The sequence below is a fragment of the Hippocampus comes genome, unplaced genomic scaffold (genome assembly GCF_001891065.2).
Source record: "Hippocampus comes isolate QL1 unplaced genomic scaffold, H_comes_QL1_v1.1 scaffold174, whole genome shotgun sequence".
Lineage (NCBI taxonomy): Eukaryota > Metazoa > Chordata > Actinopteri > Syngnathiformes > Syngnathidae > Hippocampus > Hippocampus comes.
In genome coordinates, this window is record NW_017805983.1 from 2,605,351 (window position 1) to 2,620,945 (window position 15,595).

Sequence of the window (15,595 nt, forward strand, 5' to 3'; positions counted from 1 at the left end):
TCATTTTCAGACGAGCAATTATGAACGCTACCCGTGGCTCACAGCCTCTGTGAAATGCTGCAAGTTGTACTGCTGGGAATGCCTATTGCTTGCAACTGACCGATTTGGTGTTTGGAGTCACACTGGATTGTTTTACTAAGGCAGCAAGGAAACGGCTGGGCACTTACAAGCTATGGTGCGTTTAAAAACGTTTGGGGACACTCGCGTAGATCTGCACCTCAGTGAACAGGCATGACATTGGTGGGTAAATGAATTTTATTTTATATTTCTTCTTGTCATTTTATTTCATTAGTATTAAATTCATGGTAACGAAATAAAATGACAAAGATACAAAAATGTATCAAATAAATCTGCTCACCTGCAATTTATAATGGCGCATTGTAGTCACCTTTGTGCACGAAAATTCGTTCAATCTCAGCTGCTCAACATTTTCAGTTATTTGCTGTTGTATCGCCGATTTTCAAAATGCAAATGATCTGTTTATTTTCAAAGAATAGTTTGTTTTGTGATTGTTGGTGTCTTATATGAAACTGCGACATTGCGCAATTTATTGGACAGACTTGTTTAAATAAAAGTGTATTGACTTGTCTTTTTTTGGTGGGAGTGGGGGGTGTTCCTCTGGAAACAAACAAGCACAAAATGGGAGTTGACACAAGTAGGTGGGAATTTGGCACTTTCTCAACAAGATTTGGCACCGCAACATCCGCTGCCAACCATCCTTCTGTTCTCATTCACAAGACCGCGGTCATCATGGAAGTGACTGTTTTCCTCCCGGAGTCTCTGTTATAAGGAAGGTGTGCGAAGAGCGTGTGCACAGGAGAAGCAGGCGGAAAGAGAGCATGTTCAAAATGTATTCATTCCAAGCGAATCTGATTGCATCTCGTTAAAGTGCATCGCCAGAGATGAACTCAAACTCTGTGGAGTCACACTGAGCCAAAATTAATCAAATGTAATTGGATCGTGTTGAGATGAAATCAGATTAGACCAGACGGATGTGATTGGAGGAGGCAGCTTACTTCGCTACGAGCCAAGTCGCAAACACTTTGGCTGCTGCCGCATTGCATCCGTACAGTCTTCCTAGCAGGTCAGTGGGCCGCAGCGGGCCAGGATGCTGGCTAACACTGGAACCAGTAGGTAGGAGTGCTGGCTCGCCACATTCATGTGGGATGCAACGCTGAAAATACAGTGCGTATGCCGAGTGGCGACTACCTTGTAGAGTGGTTGGAATTTGTTCATCTTCGGTCCATTGAATTTTTTTCTTTTCAGTTTTATTTATACTGTACAACACATTCCATGCACAACTCAATGTGCTACACACAAGCAAAGACACAACACCGACAAGCATTTACAAACACAACAGTTGACGGCAATCAGAAGCAAAGCAGGGAAAACGAGTTTCCAAAAATCACCAGAATGTACACTGACGCCATTTAAACACATGGACAGAAAACTTCAAAAACATGTAAAAGTAAAGAAATAAAACACGGTTTTAAAAGTAACTAAAAGAAGACAATGATTTGACATTATTTAGAAGAACTTAATCAAAGGTGCGGGGTTGGGTGGGGGGTTGTGGAGCAAACTTTTTAACCTAGATTTAAAAGCAATTACACTCGGGGCTGACTTCACTTCTGTTGGCCGCTTCTTCCATTTATGTGGAGCATAACAACTAAATGCAGCAACGTTTACTTTGAGCCCTGGGCTCCTCTAATTGACCCAAGTCGGCAGAACTCAGAACCTTTGGTTTGTTTTTATCTTATCTCGGCCCATGACTGGAGAAAAAACAAAAACAAAAAAAAAAAAAAAAACGTGGCTGGGGACAGATGAACCCTTATCTTTTTTTTAAGATATTAAGATCCTAGATTGTAGTCCTTAACTCCTGTTTCACAGATGGCAAAGTTGTCATGCCTTGGCAGAGATCTGACGTCGTAACACTACTTCCGTTTGTCATTTATATTTACTGGTTGTTATGAGGCTTTTGCCCCATTCGCGCCTTGCCCTTTTTCTGGCAGAAGTTTGGTCTGCATACCTTTTGGAATGTATTTATTCATGGGTAAAAGCGGCAGCTATCGCCAGCCATCCTTGGTTGCTCGCATGTAGACACATTTTCTAAGGCGTAGCGAATACTTTATCACTCGTCTCACGAGCGGCTGTCAGCGTTGACTGTGAATGTAAGCTGATGTAACCAATTCTACTGCAGCGGTAACGTGATTAAATATTTCATTGTATTCAGTTCAGTGATTGATTTACAAAGTCTAAGTCAAGCATTGCCCAAGCTTTTGTGTAACTCATCTTTTTTTTTTTCGTCATTGTTTCCGTTTCAGTTTTTCTCAGTCACTTTGCTCCTTTGGAAGTGCTCTATAAATCTCATTGAGATGAGTTGAGACCTTCAATCTTTCCTCAATCACATCAGTTTGCAACATGAAAAAAAGCAGTTTCTCACTTCTTTCAACGTTTTGCAAATGCTCTAAATGACAAAATTTTGAAATGACATAATACAGTATTGTGCAAGATCTGTCACGATGAGAAAGTTATCCAGCTAATATACCTGTGCTAAAAAATGTCAAGGCTGGCAGTATCAATACTATCAGCAAATTTTATTTCAGTCTTCCGCATTAGAATTTGCATACCTCTGTTGACGTAAACGCGTACGGTCGCTCATCCCGAAAACATTTCCTGTCTTTTTTTTTTTTTTTTTTCTCACAAATCGAGTCAAACTCAATTTTAGGTTTTGATCTCTTCTGGCAGACTCGTTATATTGGGGAGAAAGTAAGCACTGATAGTTCTCTCAGTCAGTCTCGCACCTTTGCCAATGACAGTGGTCTAAAAAAAAATGTCACGGGCCACAGTGTTGAGGTTGTATCATCATGAAGCCGTTGTAGGCCGGCCTCCTTGCTCGAAAGGCCCAATGGCAGTCTGAAGGCAAGTTAGTTAACCTTTCTTCTGCATCTCATTTCACAACTCTCCATCTTGTCCCGACCGACAGTGTTACCGGCGCTTCTGATGCTTGATGATAACGCACCAAACACACATGAACCCTTTTTTATGTACCCTGTAACCTGATACACTGTCCACTGTAGTAACCGCTGTCCCTGAAAAGGTTAAACTCCCCCATTGATTTTCGAATACCCCATCCTGCTTTGCTTGCAGCGCTGCCTTTGAAATGACGGACTGGGCTTCAACAATGAAGTCGAGAGGCCGAGGTGTCAAATTTGTGGCGGATTGGCAGCCTTTCCCGATGTTAAAATGACATTTGTCAATGATAAAACATTGTACTTAGACAAAAAGGTGACAATAATGACATCTGATTGGCTTTCGGTATAAAACCTTCAGGGCTTGCGCAGTTGTAAAGGCAATCGACCGATTGATGTGTCGCCTCATTAGTTTGCAACCAGGCTGTGACTGCAGGTGTGAGAGAATCATCGAAGAAAAGGAATTTCAGTCACGAGTCGAGCGTTTTGGCTTGCAAGCTTGAAACAGTCGATGTTTCCTCCATTGGTTTCACACATTCTCATGAAATGGCTTTTGAAATTTCGTTTTGAATCCAAAATAATTTGTCATTATTTCCTCGGGCATCTTTTCCACTGTCTACGCTTTTTATTTGGATCCGCAGAGAAGAATTTTTGGCTTTTGTGACGGAGAAGCAAATTCTGCGTAGTGGCGCGAAGAAAGGGGAGTTCTGGAGCCAAGAGGAGATCTTGTTCAATATCTGGTGCAGTTTTTCACTTTTTTTTTTTTTTTTTTTTTTTAACCGTCTGCATTAACAGTACATTTGTAGAAGCTAAACACAGCAAACACGGCTGTGACTTTTTATCAGTCGTCAGAGCTGTTAAATGTGTTATGAGCAACTCGGGGCACATATATGTTGAGTGACCCACCCCAGATGGGCCCAAGCTGCCGGTCTCGACGCACACCAGCCAAGCAGCAGTCATGTAAACAGCACCAAAGATCATCTGCCAGATGACTTTATGTTGCTGGCTGTCCTTGCAGGATTGGTTCTTCTTGGAAATGAAATGAGAGACCACGTTGAAAAGAGTTCTCTGATTTCTTGTCTGGTGGCCAGGATTCTTCTTTATGGGAGGTGGTGCTTAATGAGCAGTAGATGAGAGGGAAAGACAAGGCTTGGTTGTCATGTGGGAGGTAGCAGTGTGGCCAAACAGTCTCGGCTCTCCTGATTGCCTCCTAATGCCAGACGAACATCAAACAGAATTGCCTAATGCAACGTGGGCCAGCTTCTTTTTGTTCCTCATTTGACTTCCACTTTTGATTTCTTTTTCTTTTCATGTGCTCGCGCTCTCCGCGCCTGTTCCTCCCACACCGCAAGTCTCATCTGCTGGGGGTGGGTTGTGAGCCTTTTAAGCAACCGCTGTTTGCCATGGAAGCCCTTGTTGATGTTTGATTGCGGCTCTCTATTTGGCCGATAAATTTGATAGCTTTTTGCGTTAGTCTTTCTTGAGTCAAGTTTTACTTTCATACCGCACAGCTTTTCATTCATCCCTTATAAAAAGAGGGAGCAAAGTGATTAAGGCTCTTCGTAGCACTTGAGCCGAAAGCTGCAGATGTGGAGAGAGACTGCAGCCCGTCTTGTCGGTCAATAAGCTATGAGGAGCTACAGTACGCCGGCCGCTGCCGCATCGCTGTTGCAGCTCCCTCCCCGTGGAGGCGGCCTGAGTTCCAAATTAATCGAGCACTCCCACACGATCTGGGAGATTCATTTGGAACCGTCACGCTACATAAAACTCCACAGAAATGAGGAGTTCACGGAGGGCCCCCAGGAGTCCAAGAATAACCTTTGCGTCATGCTGCTCCTCCACCTGTGCATCCCCCTTCTGTGGCATTCCGAGCTATGTCTTCGTTTAACCACGTCTACCTTGTGTCTTCGGAATTTGAAGGTTAAAAATGAGGATTAGACATGTTGAAAAGAAGGATGAGATTACTCCACGGCCGATGTTTGTTCATCGATTAAATTAAAATGCGCATTGTTTTATTATTTTTGTCACATTTTTGTCTGTTTCCCTCCAAATATCAGCCGGCAACCGTTTAAAATTCCAAGTGACAATTATGGAGCGTGGCATCAGCCCCCCCCCCCGTGGACCGCTCTCCTCTTATCATTATATTTGCAATGGCCAAGATTAGACATGGTAACCAGCTCGGTCACGACTGCATGCCTCACAGCGAGGATTACCACGATGACTAACCACTCAACGCTCTGGACACAAAACGATTAATGTTGTGCCACAAAGTCGACTTCATAAAAAAACCTGGCAGCTGTTTTTGTTCACGGCAAAGCCAAGAACACAAACACACATTTAGAGATAATGACCTCATCATCTTGTTTGTCTCACTTCAACCATATGCACAATGCGATTATTGGGAGGAATTCATCTCATTTAGGTTTTGTTTGAATTGATACTGTGAGGTTTCACGCACAACATTCCATGACGCTGGTTAACTTTTAACTCGTTTGGATTTTGTGAAACGCTTTCCCCAGTGGCGGGCCGTGCATTTCAACCTTAGGCCTTCAGTGACGTCACATACATGAACGCAATACTGTATAGGCTCGTCAAGCAGCACTGAATTTCAGGAGCATTTAAAACCATCAAGTATGCATTCACAATTCAGAGCAGGAAACTAAATTTACAGATAGTCAAAAATAAAAAGATGATTTAAAAATACGAAATAAAATGCCACCCAAATTACGCTGTGTGATCTTAACCCTCATATGGTACTGCACGGACAGCAATTTAACATACATTTTTTACAATTTTTGTAAACTGTGTAAGATGCGGGAGTAAAACTTTTTTTTTCAACCACTCAAAATGTTCAGAGACATCTGTGCTCTCCATAAACATATAGTTTTTATTGATTTTTTTGTAGTTTTTGCCCTCTCTGGACAATAAAAGCAGTACTGTGCTGTGACCCCCAAATATATATATATATATAACCTGAATTGGAAAATTTCATATCATATAATTAGAGCCTTGAAAAGGTAAATGAGTTATCAAAAAAAAAAATAAAAATATGCATGCCTATTTTTGGCAATGGCCGTTTTTGTGAAAATACCCCTCAACGCGCAATTTTTACAAAAATTGTGGATGTTTTGAGGTGTGATAACTAAGTCATTTATGAATATTTTTTTACTTTCAACCACTCAAAATGTTAAGTGGCATCAGCACAGCGTCAGCACCATCCATACACATGTAAGTTTTTATTATTTTATTTGTATTTTTTGCCCTCTATGGACAATGAAAGCAGTACTGTGCTCTGACCACTATAATATATATATATATATATATATATATATATATATATATATATATATATATATATATATATATATATATATATATATATATATATATATATATATATATATATATATATATATATATATATATTGAAAACCTGAATTGGAAAATTTCATTTCACACAATTAGAGCCTTGAAAAGGTCAATGAGTTATCAAAAAAAAAAAAAAGAATATAAATACCCCTCAACAGGCAATTTTTAAAAAATGTTTAGATGTTTTGAGGTGTGATAACTAAGTCATTTATGAATATTTTTTTACTTTCAACCACTCAAAATGTTTAGTGGCATGAGATATAAGTTTGAAAAAGAAAGTCACAACAACTATGGAGAATTTATAACATAACGTAAATAAAGTAATAATCCACCACCAAATACTGAACAAGGACAAAGAACACTTTTCAGAGTTTTTTTTTTCCTTCAGCAGTTTTTGCAGATGCTCCTCATGTGTTTGCGCAAATGGGTGGGCTACAGGCGGCTTGCATTGGCAAAAGCCGCCTGTAGCAAAATATGCTACTTTTATTTTTTGCAAAAGAAAAAAAGTTGTGTCTGGAGCTCCCCATCAAGCCCTACTAACCTTTATCTGGAATAATCGTTACATCTTATACAAGAATAGATCATTATTCCTCCATAATTGGTTCAACAATAAAATAGTCCTGGTCAGTCAACTAATCAATAATCAAGGTTTCCTTTTAAATTACTCTGAATTTTTAAAGAAATTTAATCTACCGGTCACCCCAAAAGAATTTGCAACAGTCATGGATGCTATTCCTTCTGGAATCTTGACCCTCTTGAAAGGGGTGGACAGAACAACCTCCACACCAACCCTGGACCCCAAAATGACTGCTATCGGCAAATCCTGTTTTACGTCAACATCAGTCAGAAATAACAACCGTAACATACGTTCCCTGTTCCAAAAAGATATTTCAACAATCCCACACCTACTGGTCTGGTTTTGTTGATCATCTACACTGAGGAAAAATCTGGTCTCTCCCATACAAATACCTCCCGACTAATAAAGTAAGGGAAATCTCTTTTAAAATGATACACAAATACTATCCCACCAAGCATTATCTTCTTAGGTTCAAGAAAGACTCCCTGGTTGATTGTTCATTTTGTGGAATGTACCCTGAAACAATGGTTCACTTGTTCTGGCAATGACCATATACCAACACATTTTGGAAAGCTGTATCCAGATTTATTATTGATCGCTTCGGCGCCACCTGAGCAAAGCAGGCAGCTCATCGGGAGGGGGGGCTGTGGGGTGTCAAGCCCACTTCCCTCGCTGGAGCACGTGTGCAAAGGAAATGGGCCTGAACATTGCACACGAGGCTGACTGGGGAGCTCCATTAAGCCAAGCGTTCACTCTCGATGGATATGGATGTCCGTTATGACACACCGGAGCATCCATTCAGATTCGACTCCTCATAACGATGACATCACGGCGGCCACGAAGAAGAATGTTTGACAATGGTGCCACTGTGACACCTCAATAGCCGCGAAGACCTTGCGTGCACCTGAACGCATCGCGGGGAGTGAAGAAGGGCCTCCAACTGTCCACTTTTTCATCAGAATGCACTTTTATATAGACATTGCAAAGTATAAAAGATGGCATGGTAAATATCGTGATGTATCAAATGATTTCATTATATCATATGTGTTGCGTATGGTATCGCGATATGTCATAGACATCACAAGGTAATGGAGTTGGTATCGTATTGATGTCATTGATATCTTGATGCATCGCGAAAAAAGGGACCGTGATGATACTGTAGACACTGCGTTCTCGATGTATCGTAATAGCAACATACCCTGTATGTAAAATCCATCAGTTGTATTCCCGATGGAATGGTGACATCATCGACAGCAGGCCGTATCACAGAGATCATGCACGTATCATGGAAGGTATCGCGATGTATCGTAGATTGTATCGTCGCAATGTCATTGCGTCGTCAAAATGTAGATTACGATGTTGGATGGAATGTATTGCAAGTGGTATCGCGATACAGACATGTATATATCAGCAATGTATCATACATAGTGTGGTGGGTGATACATGGGGTGTTTGTTGGCCCTTCTTTTTGGTTGGAGCAGCTGCCTCCAGTGATTTGATAATTAGGGGCACCTGTGCACATAGTAAGGACTTGATGGGGAAAAAAATGGATCGATGATCAGCCTCAGTATTGTGTCAAATAACTATGATCGAGACGAAAACTCGGGAAGGAGGCGCACTGGAGTGCAACATGGATCATTTGTGAGTACTTCCAAATCACTAATTTGTTTGGTTTGCTTTTCCTGATTTGTTGGCTGTGTTTTTCTTGGCTGCACTGGATTGCGTTTGGCCTGTTTTAAACAAATAATTGACTTGGTTTTGGTTCTGTGATGTGGGACTGTTTATATAATTAATAAAAAGAAAAAAAAACGTACAACTTTGACTAGCGAAAATGACAACAATTGCTTTAATGAGGCAAAGACATCGAGTCGTCTGCGTGCTAGGCGGCCCGTGAATGCTAGTTGTTCCATTGAGGCATTGTTTTTCCAATCACTGTGATGAGCGTGAGAGATTTGACAGCTCAGAGAGCAAGATCGTGTCCTCCCTTTCTGAAGCGTTCTCACCATGACTGAGACCTGGAGATACACTCCATTTTTTTTCTGAAAGAAAAAAAAACAAGAGAGAGAAATGATCTTACTACCAAATATTTTCCAGAAATCCAATAAGAATTGGAGATTGAACAAAATGGCAGAGGGTCATGTGAAATGAGTGGAGTCAACAGCAGTTTCACTTTCGTTATGACTCAAAATGGCAAAAACAGCAAAATTCCTTGGTTTTTTTTTTTTTTTACCGTTTTATTAGCTAGCAGAACATGGCTTGGATGACAAATATTGACATTGGGTGAAAGGATTGTACCATTTAGACTTGAAGGCGTTTGGCAATATTCGCATTGTCACTCAAAACAACAAAAAGAAAATAAGTGAAAAATACATTTTGCATTAATAACATGTTCGTTTTGTTTTCTGTTTACTGAGAATTGTATTCTGACTTGTTCAATAAAGATTATTTAAAAAAAAAAAAAAAACAAGCCCTACTCACAATCCCGACGGGAAATGTCCATGCATCGAAGCAAGTTTGCATCGGGTTGAAGCCGTTTGAAAAATAGACCGAAATCGAGTACACCCCCCGACCCCCGCGTTGCCCAATCGGGGGGGGGGAGGGAATTCAAACACGAGGCGGACCAATCATAGAGGAGATTAAAAAAAAAAGTAACGCCATTCGCTGTGCAGAACATCGGTTTGGAAATAGACACGCGAATGCCTATTGCGTAGACGTGCGACATTCAAAATATACTACTTTTATTTTTTTGCAAAAGAAAAAAAAGTTGTGTCTGGATGTCCCCACCAAGCCCTACTAACAATCCTGACCGGAAATGTCCATGCATGAAGCAAGTTTGCATTGGTTTGACGCCACCTCAAAACAGGGAAGTTCATTTGCGATCCTCTGGCGCCACCTAGTGCTGAAAAGAATTAAATTATCTCAACACAAAAATTTGGCATGCATACGTCTGTACAAGCGAAAACAAAGCAATTGACGTGAAAATCGCGTGAAATGCATGTTTGAACATTAGGATTACAATGCATTCAAAAATATTAATTATAATGGGTGTCTATGGGACAGAAATTGTAGATTATGTTCATTGAGGTATCAAACATATCTTTTTGCTGCAATGCCGGAAAATTATCAGCAGGTGGCATTATAAAATTTAGGACATTTTAGACACCCAGTTTAAATTTCAGCTCTCTAAGTGTTTTATTTCAACGCTTTGTCCTTGATTAAAAGACGAAAATACGCATAAATCTACAGGAACTGTAGACATGATCACATGAGGGATAATTATTAAGTGTGAATATTTACAACAGGTCTCCTAATCCCTGCTGCTAATACTTTTAGCTGCACAGTTTGTACCACTTTTTAAACTGCCTTTGAGCAACGCGCTTCAAAAGTGCTGCATGGTAGCTAAGCTCAAAAAATATATATATTTCCCATGAACAACTTATTCAGAGAGGCTGTGAGTTTTCTTAAGAGGGCAAACAACTTTGTGTAGCATGCAGAAGTGCTGAAACAACGTATCGGGTCCAAGTTTTAGTCACACAGAAAAGGCTTTCATAATTTAACAGCTCTACAGCTCTGAGGAACAGCAGGTAAAAAAATAAAATGGGGTTGAGGGGGGGGAATCAAGACATTTCTTGAACTATTTCCACCATGACTGCTTGGATTCAGGGATCGTAATAGAACTAGAGGCAGTATGCAAAGAGATGTAGAAAACGGAACTTGGTGAAATGAGCACTAAAGGGCAGAAAGACAATCTCTCCCTCCCTCCCTCCCACACACACACACACACACACACACACACACACACACACACACACACACACACACACACACACGGCCCATATAAAAATAAACAGGGATAATAAATAGCATATCCATAACAATGAGATTGCCCTTTGGACAACGTCGAGGCCTGCTGACTCCAGCCTTTCTTGAAATGGGTTCCTTCAACATGCTTGTCTCGAGGGTGTGATTTCACTTTCTTCTACACACAGACGCCTTCTGGCCCATCGCTCGAATATTACAACCATTGCAGGAGCGCAGCACACACCACGCCAGGAAGCCCGTTGCAACACTGCTGACGCGGACTTTGAGAAAAGGACTTCCATAAATATTTATCCCTTCTGAATCTGTGGTTTATTTTGAGGCACGTGTGGTTCGGCGCCCGCTCACACGAAGGCGCGTGAGCCGAAGCGCACAGAGCCGCGGTACATGATGTGAGCAAACCTCAAACACATGCTTAGGCCCTGGCTCGGGGTGCAATGAGAGACACTTAAGCGCAGGGGTATAAATCTTTTAAACCCTGAGCCACTGACATTTCCCCCAGAGAGATACAGCGGAATATCTTAATTACGCCACTTAACATCACATTGGCGGGTCCCCGGCGAGCCCAAGCAACCATGTAATTCATTGTACTAAGCATCGGTTAAAAAGCCAAATACATCAAGCGTCAAGGATGCAACGTGCGGAGTGGTTTGTAAACTGGGATTTCAAAAGCAGACGTTTTCCTTGTGAAGCTGGAGGGCATGTTTGCACAGTCAGCCTCAGAAGTTGGACAGACGTGACGCGTTCCGGTGTCAATCACAAATACAAGCCGTCCAAAATAATTCTGATGTGATTATTTTCATTTCCTCTCCGAGTGATGCTCTTTGCTCTATTAATTCAAACTCAAGCCTGTTTTTGTGCTAATTTACATTGAGTTCTGGGTATCGTCTGGCAGCTCAATTACACTGGACTTTTGCCACCATGACTCGATGATAGATGATGAAAACGGCTGTTAAAGTGTGATGAAAGAGTACTGCAACAAAGGAACAACGCCAATACATATTGCGGTGTGATGCTTGTTTTAGGGCAGAACTCTTAACTCGCAGAGGGATCGCCACCAGATAAAGAAAAAAAGAATACATCCTCCTCCACCTCATCGGCAGAACATCAATTCGTACAGACTTTTCCGGAAATAATAAGCGGGCCTCAAGCCTGAGACCTCATTGAAAGAGGGAAATGACACAAACTATGTCATTGTCTTTAATACAGTATGTGATGAGTGATCCAATTTTAGTCCCAGAACACATTGCAACATGGGCTGTATTGTAATTAAATTACCGACACGACATAAAAATGTTTGTCTTTATATAATAATGTGACCAAGATCCATTTTCCACTACTTTTTTGATTGTCGTGGGCGCACTGGGGCACAGCGTCATGCTGAGAGGAGTTTTGTTTCGTTTTTTGCTTTTGTAGCTAACCCGGGAAACCAAACAATGACAAACACTCCTTGGTGTGATAGCGTGCAACACCAAAAGCACAACAGCGCTAATAAGACCAATACATTCTGGCAGAATTAATTAGTATGGGGAGCGGGCGATATGGGCAAGAAAAAAAAAATGCATTTTTTTTTCTTCTTTAATTAAATCTATAATGAGAATTTGTGATATTCTACAAGAAAACACTTTAAATCTCTACCTGCTTCCCAGAACAAATATGGATAGACAACACTTTTGAACAACAGCTCATGTTTTTTTTTTGTTTTTTTTTTACATTGCTTTATGCATCTTCTGTAAAACATTGCCCAACATTATTCTTTGGCAATATTTAACAATGAGGGAGTTCAAATTATGTCCAGGCGATCAAAGGAGAATATGCAAATCAGGTTTGCTCAACAGTATCAAGTAAGGCTTCAAGAAAAAAAAGTCCACAATTATCATTAAACTGAGATGACATCAACATGTAAAGCTAATCGTTGTAACAGCACACACTCGCATAAAAACATTGGGCTAGAACGTCCGCAGAATGTCATGTCGGTGATGGTGCTAGTGATGTCTTGCCGGTCTTTACTTGCTTTGGGGGAGGGTTTTCTGACCGTGACAGACTGGACAATTTTTTTAGCGGTAGTCGTGCGTGTGGAGACAGCGAGTTTGACGGATTCCTCCAAATCGTTCATGGCGGTCGTTCACAAGTGGCGCAAAAACAATTTGGAGGTAACGTGTTCTTCACGGCGAGTGTTTATCCAGCACATCTTCGAATGTTATTTTGACCGATGCCGGTCTTGTCAAAGCCAAGTCTATTCCAGCCATGGGACGTACACTTGCGTCTTTCTATAAAATTATTGGCTGAGAGAGGAGACTATATCTTCCATATGAAACAATGCAGTATTCCGCTTGACTCGCACAACTGAGTCATGTGATTGAATCCAACCTGCTAATTTCCCGAATGAGGATTTTCTCCTCCGACTTTGCGGTCAATGCACCCATTTATTCTTCTTCTTGAGACAATATTCATATTCAATTATGTAAGATTGCACATTGTAAAAGCAACGTTTATGATAAAATAGTCGGCGATATACATCGCCCAGCCCACGGCATTAGTATTATTATTAAACACACACACTGGCTCATCTCTTATGTTGAATCACATCGGAACAATGTTTCTCAACCACTTGACAGAGATCAACAGGTTTGCCACGGGAAATGACAAAATGTGTTTTTTGGTGGGGCGTGGAACAGATTAATCGCATTTCCATTGAGGGATGATTTCGGAAACAAGTGACTCGACTTATTAACTTGGTTCTGGAATGATGTAAAATTCAAGGCGCCGTTTACCAGTTTTGTTCAACGAAACAGGCCCAGAGTTCACACTGTAAGTAAATTTAAACAAGATCATTTTATCAATTTTTAACAGTTTCTGACATGACAATCTTTTGTATTAGTGGCGTGCTGTGCTATTTTTCTGAGGTGGGAAAATACTGCATTAGATTGTGAAGGTGTACCAAATGAAAAGTCCTCTTCGGGGCCAAGACGCAACCCTTCGCAGCCCTCTACCCCCACCTGCCGTCGTGTGCTCGCAAGCCGCTGCAAATAAGATCAATCAAGCAAAGTGATACGATGGCATCTGATTGGAAACATCGGGTGCTAATTAAGTAAAGGTCGCACTGAAGCGAGTAAATGTTGGCAACACGATGACAACGACAACATGGGTGACAACGTTGCCACTAGCAGTGCCCGGACAGCTTCACTGTTTTTTTGACTTTTGTTTTTTGGGGGGGGGGAGTTTCCACGGATGAGCTGAGAATCTGAGACTCAGTCTTGACAATCATAACACCTGCTAATCACATTTGCGTGGGGCGCACACGTAGACATATGCATAGCATACACACACACGCACACGGGTAACGCAGCTTTGTATGCGCCAACTTCTCAAAGGCACTCCTGACAACTGCGGCACCGTGCACGTGCAAATGTCTCACTTTGCATCATCTGCACATTGCAAGGACGACCGGACACAAGGAAGAGGACAAGGATACGCCGCTTGCACGATTCACGTGGGACACAAATCCTCCGATTATGACATTAAGTTGCACAAATCTGTGTGAATAAAGACTCAGAATTCCGGCAATACAAAACAACCGAAATCGACTAACAGTTATCAGAGAGTGTACGTGTGCCTTTGTTTAAAAAAATAAATAAAAAAGGGAGCTTCAAAAAAAAAAAAAAAAAAAACCAACGCCCCCCTTTCAAAGCCCCCCTGGCTCCTGCCAAGACGTGATGCAACTATAAAACAAGGTCCAGTCAAACAATCCAGCCCCTCTCTTCGTCTCCAGCTTCTCACCACGCCAAAACCAAGTTGTCTACAAAGTCACTCAGCTCAAGCTTTCCGCGCACACGCACGCCCACGCGCATGCACGTTTTACCTTGGCTGCCGCACACCAACACCGCCATGAGATGCACGAGTTGGAGCTTCATTGCAGAGCAGCTCCTTCGCAGCTATAGAAAGATGCCGTTCAAGAAAAACACACGCAAGGCTCGGGCTCGGATCCGTTCATCCACTCCGTCTTGGAATCCGCGGGCGACTGTGGTCCACTGTTCCTTTTATTTCTCGACTCTCTCCTCCGCCCCTTCCTTTACGCGCGCTCCCGCTGCCACGCTCGTTCACCGAGCACGCGCTGCACCCTCCCTTTCAGCCTAACCAACACCACAGTTGGCCAGAAGTGGCAAAAGTCGTCACACGCTGCACTGAAGTACTTAAGTGCAGATGAGTGTGTGAATAAAACGACTAGTGTAAGTTCCTGTGCTTTACCTTCAACTAAAGAAGCACAAACTGAAATGTACAAAGTACAACAGTTAAAGATAAATTATTGTGTAGCCTAATTCATTTTGAAAAGAATAAAAACCACACACAAAATAGATTCCCTTGTTATGAACTTGCATTGCGTTTGGGGGGTGGGGGGGTCATCACTGGAATTGGTACAGAAGCCACACAAAGGTCACAAATTGTTCATGCAGCAGCCAACATGACAATGCAATATCTCACCTCTCCAAATCTGTTGCATTATTGCCGTTGATGCACCCTGGTTGATGTAGTCTACTCACATGTTGCCACTGCGCCAATTTATTTTTGGCAACTGATCAGTCCTCAAAATCGCAATCTTTGGTGACGTGCACTTCTCTATGGACAGTATGTTCTTTTTACATCCTGAGTTAGGAAATAAAACAGAAGCTTATTTTGACAAAATAAAAAGTAGAAACTACAGATATCTGTTTTCAAAAGTCATGAGTAGAAGCAAAGTAAAATACAGATGGCTGAAAAATCGACTTTAGGACAGTGGACCTACCAGGGCAAATGTGATTCATTATTTCCCACTGACAAAAATTTGTGTCCCAAGACTTCCTTTACAAATGTACATGAATGA

At 41.6% G+C, this 15,595-nt stretch overlaps 1 protein-coding gene across 2 annotated transcripts in view; it reads right to left on the bottom strand.

Moving 5' to 3' along the window:
• Positions 1 to 14,775, bottom strand: part of ncam2 (neural cell adhesion molecule 2) — a 187,315-nt gene extending 172,540 nt beyond the window's left edge. For both annotated transcript variants that reach the window (XM_019891213.1, XM_019891215.1), the window contains exon 1: positions 14,597 to 14,775. In XM_019891213.1, the coding sequence (XP_019746772.1) occupies positions 14,597 to 14,648 (52 nt within the window). In that variant the 5' untranslated portion in view covers positions 14,649 to 14,775. The remainder of the gene's footprint in view (positions 1 to 14,596) is intronic.
• Positions 14,776 to 15,595: the final 820 nt, after the last annotated feature.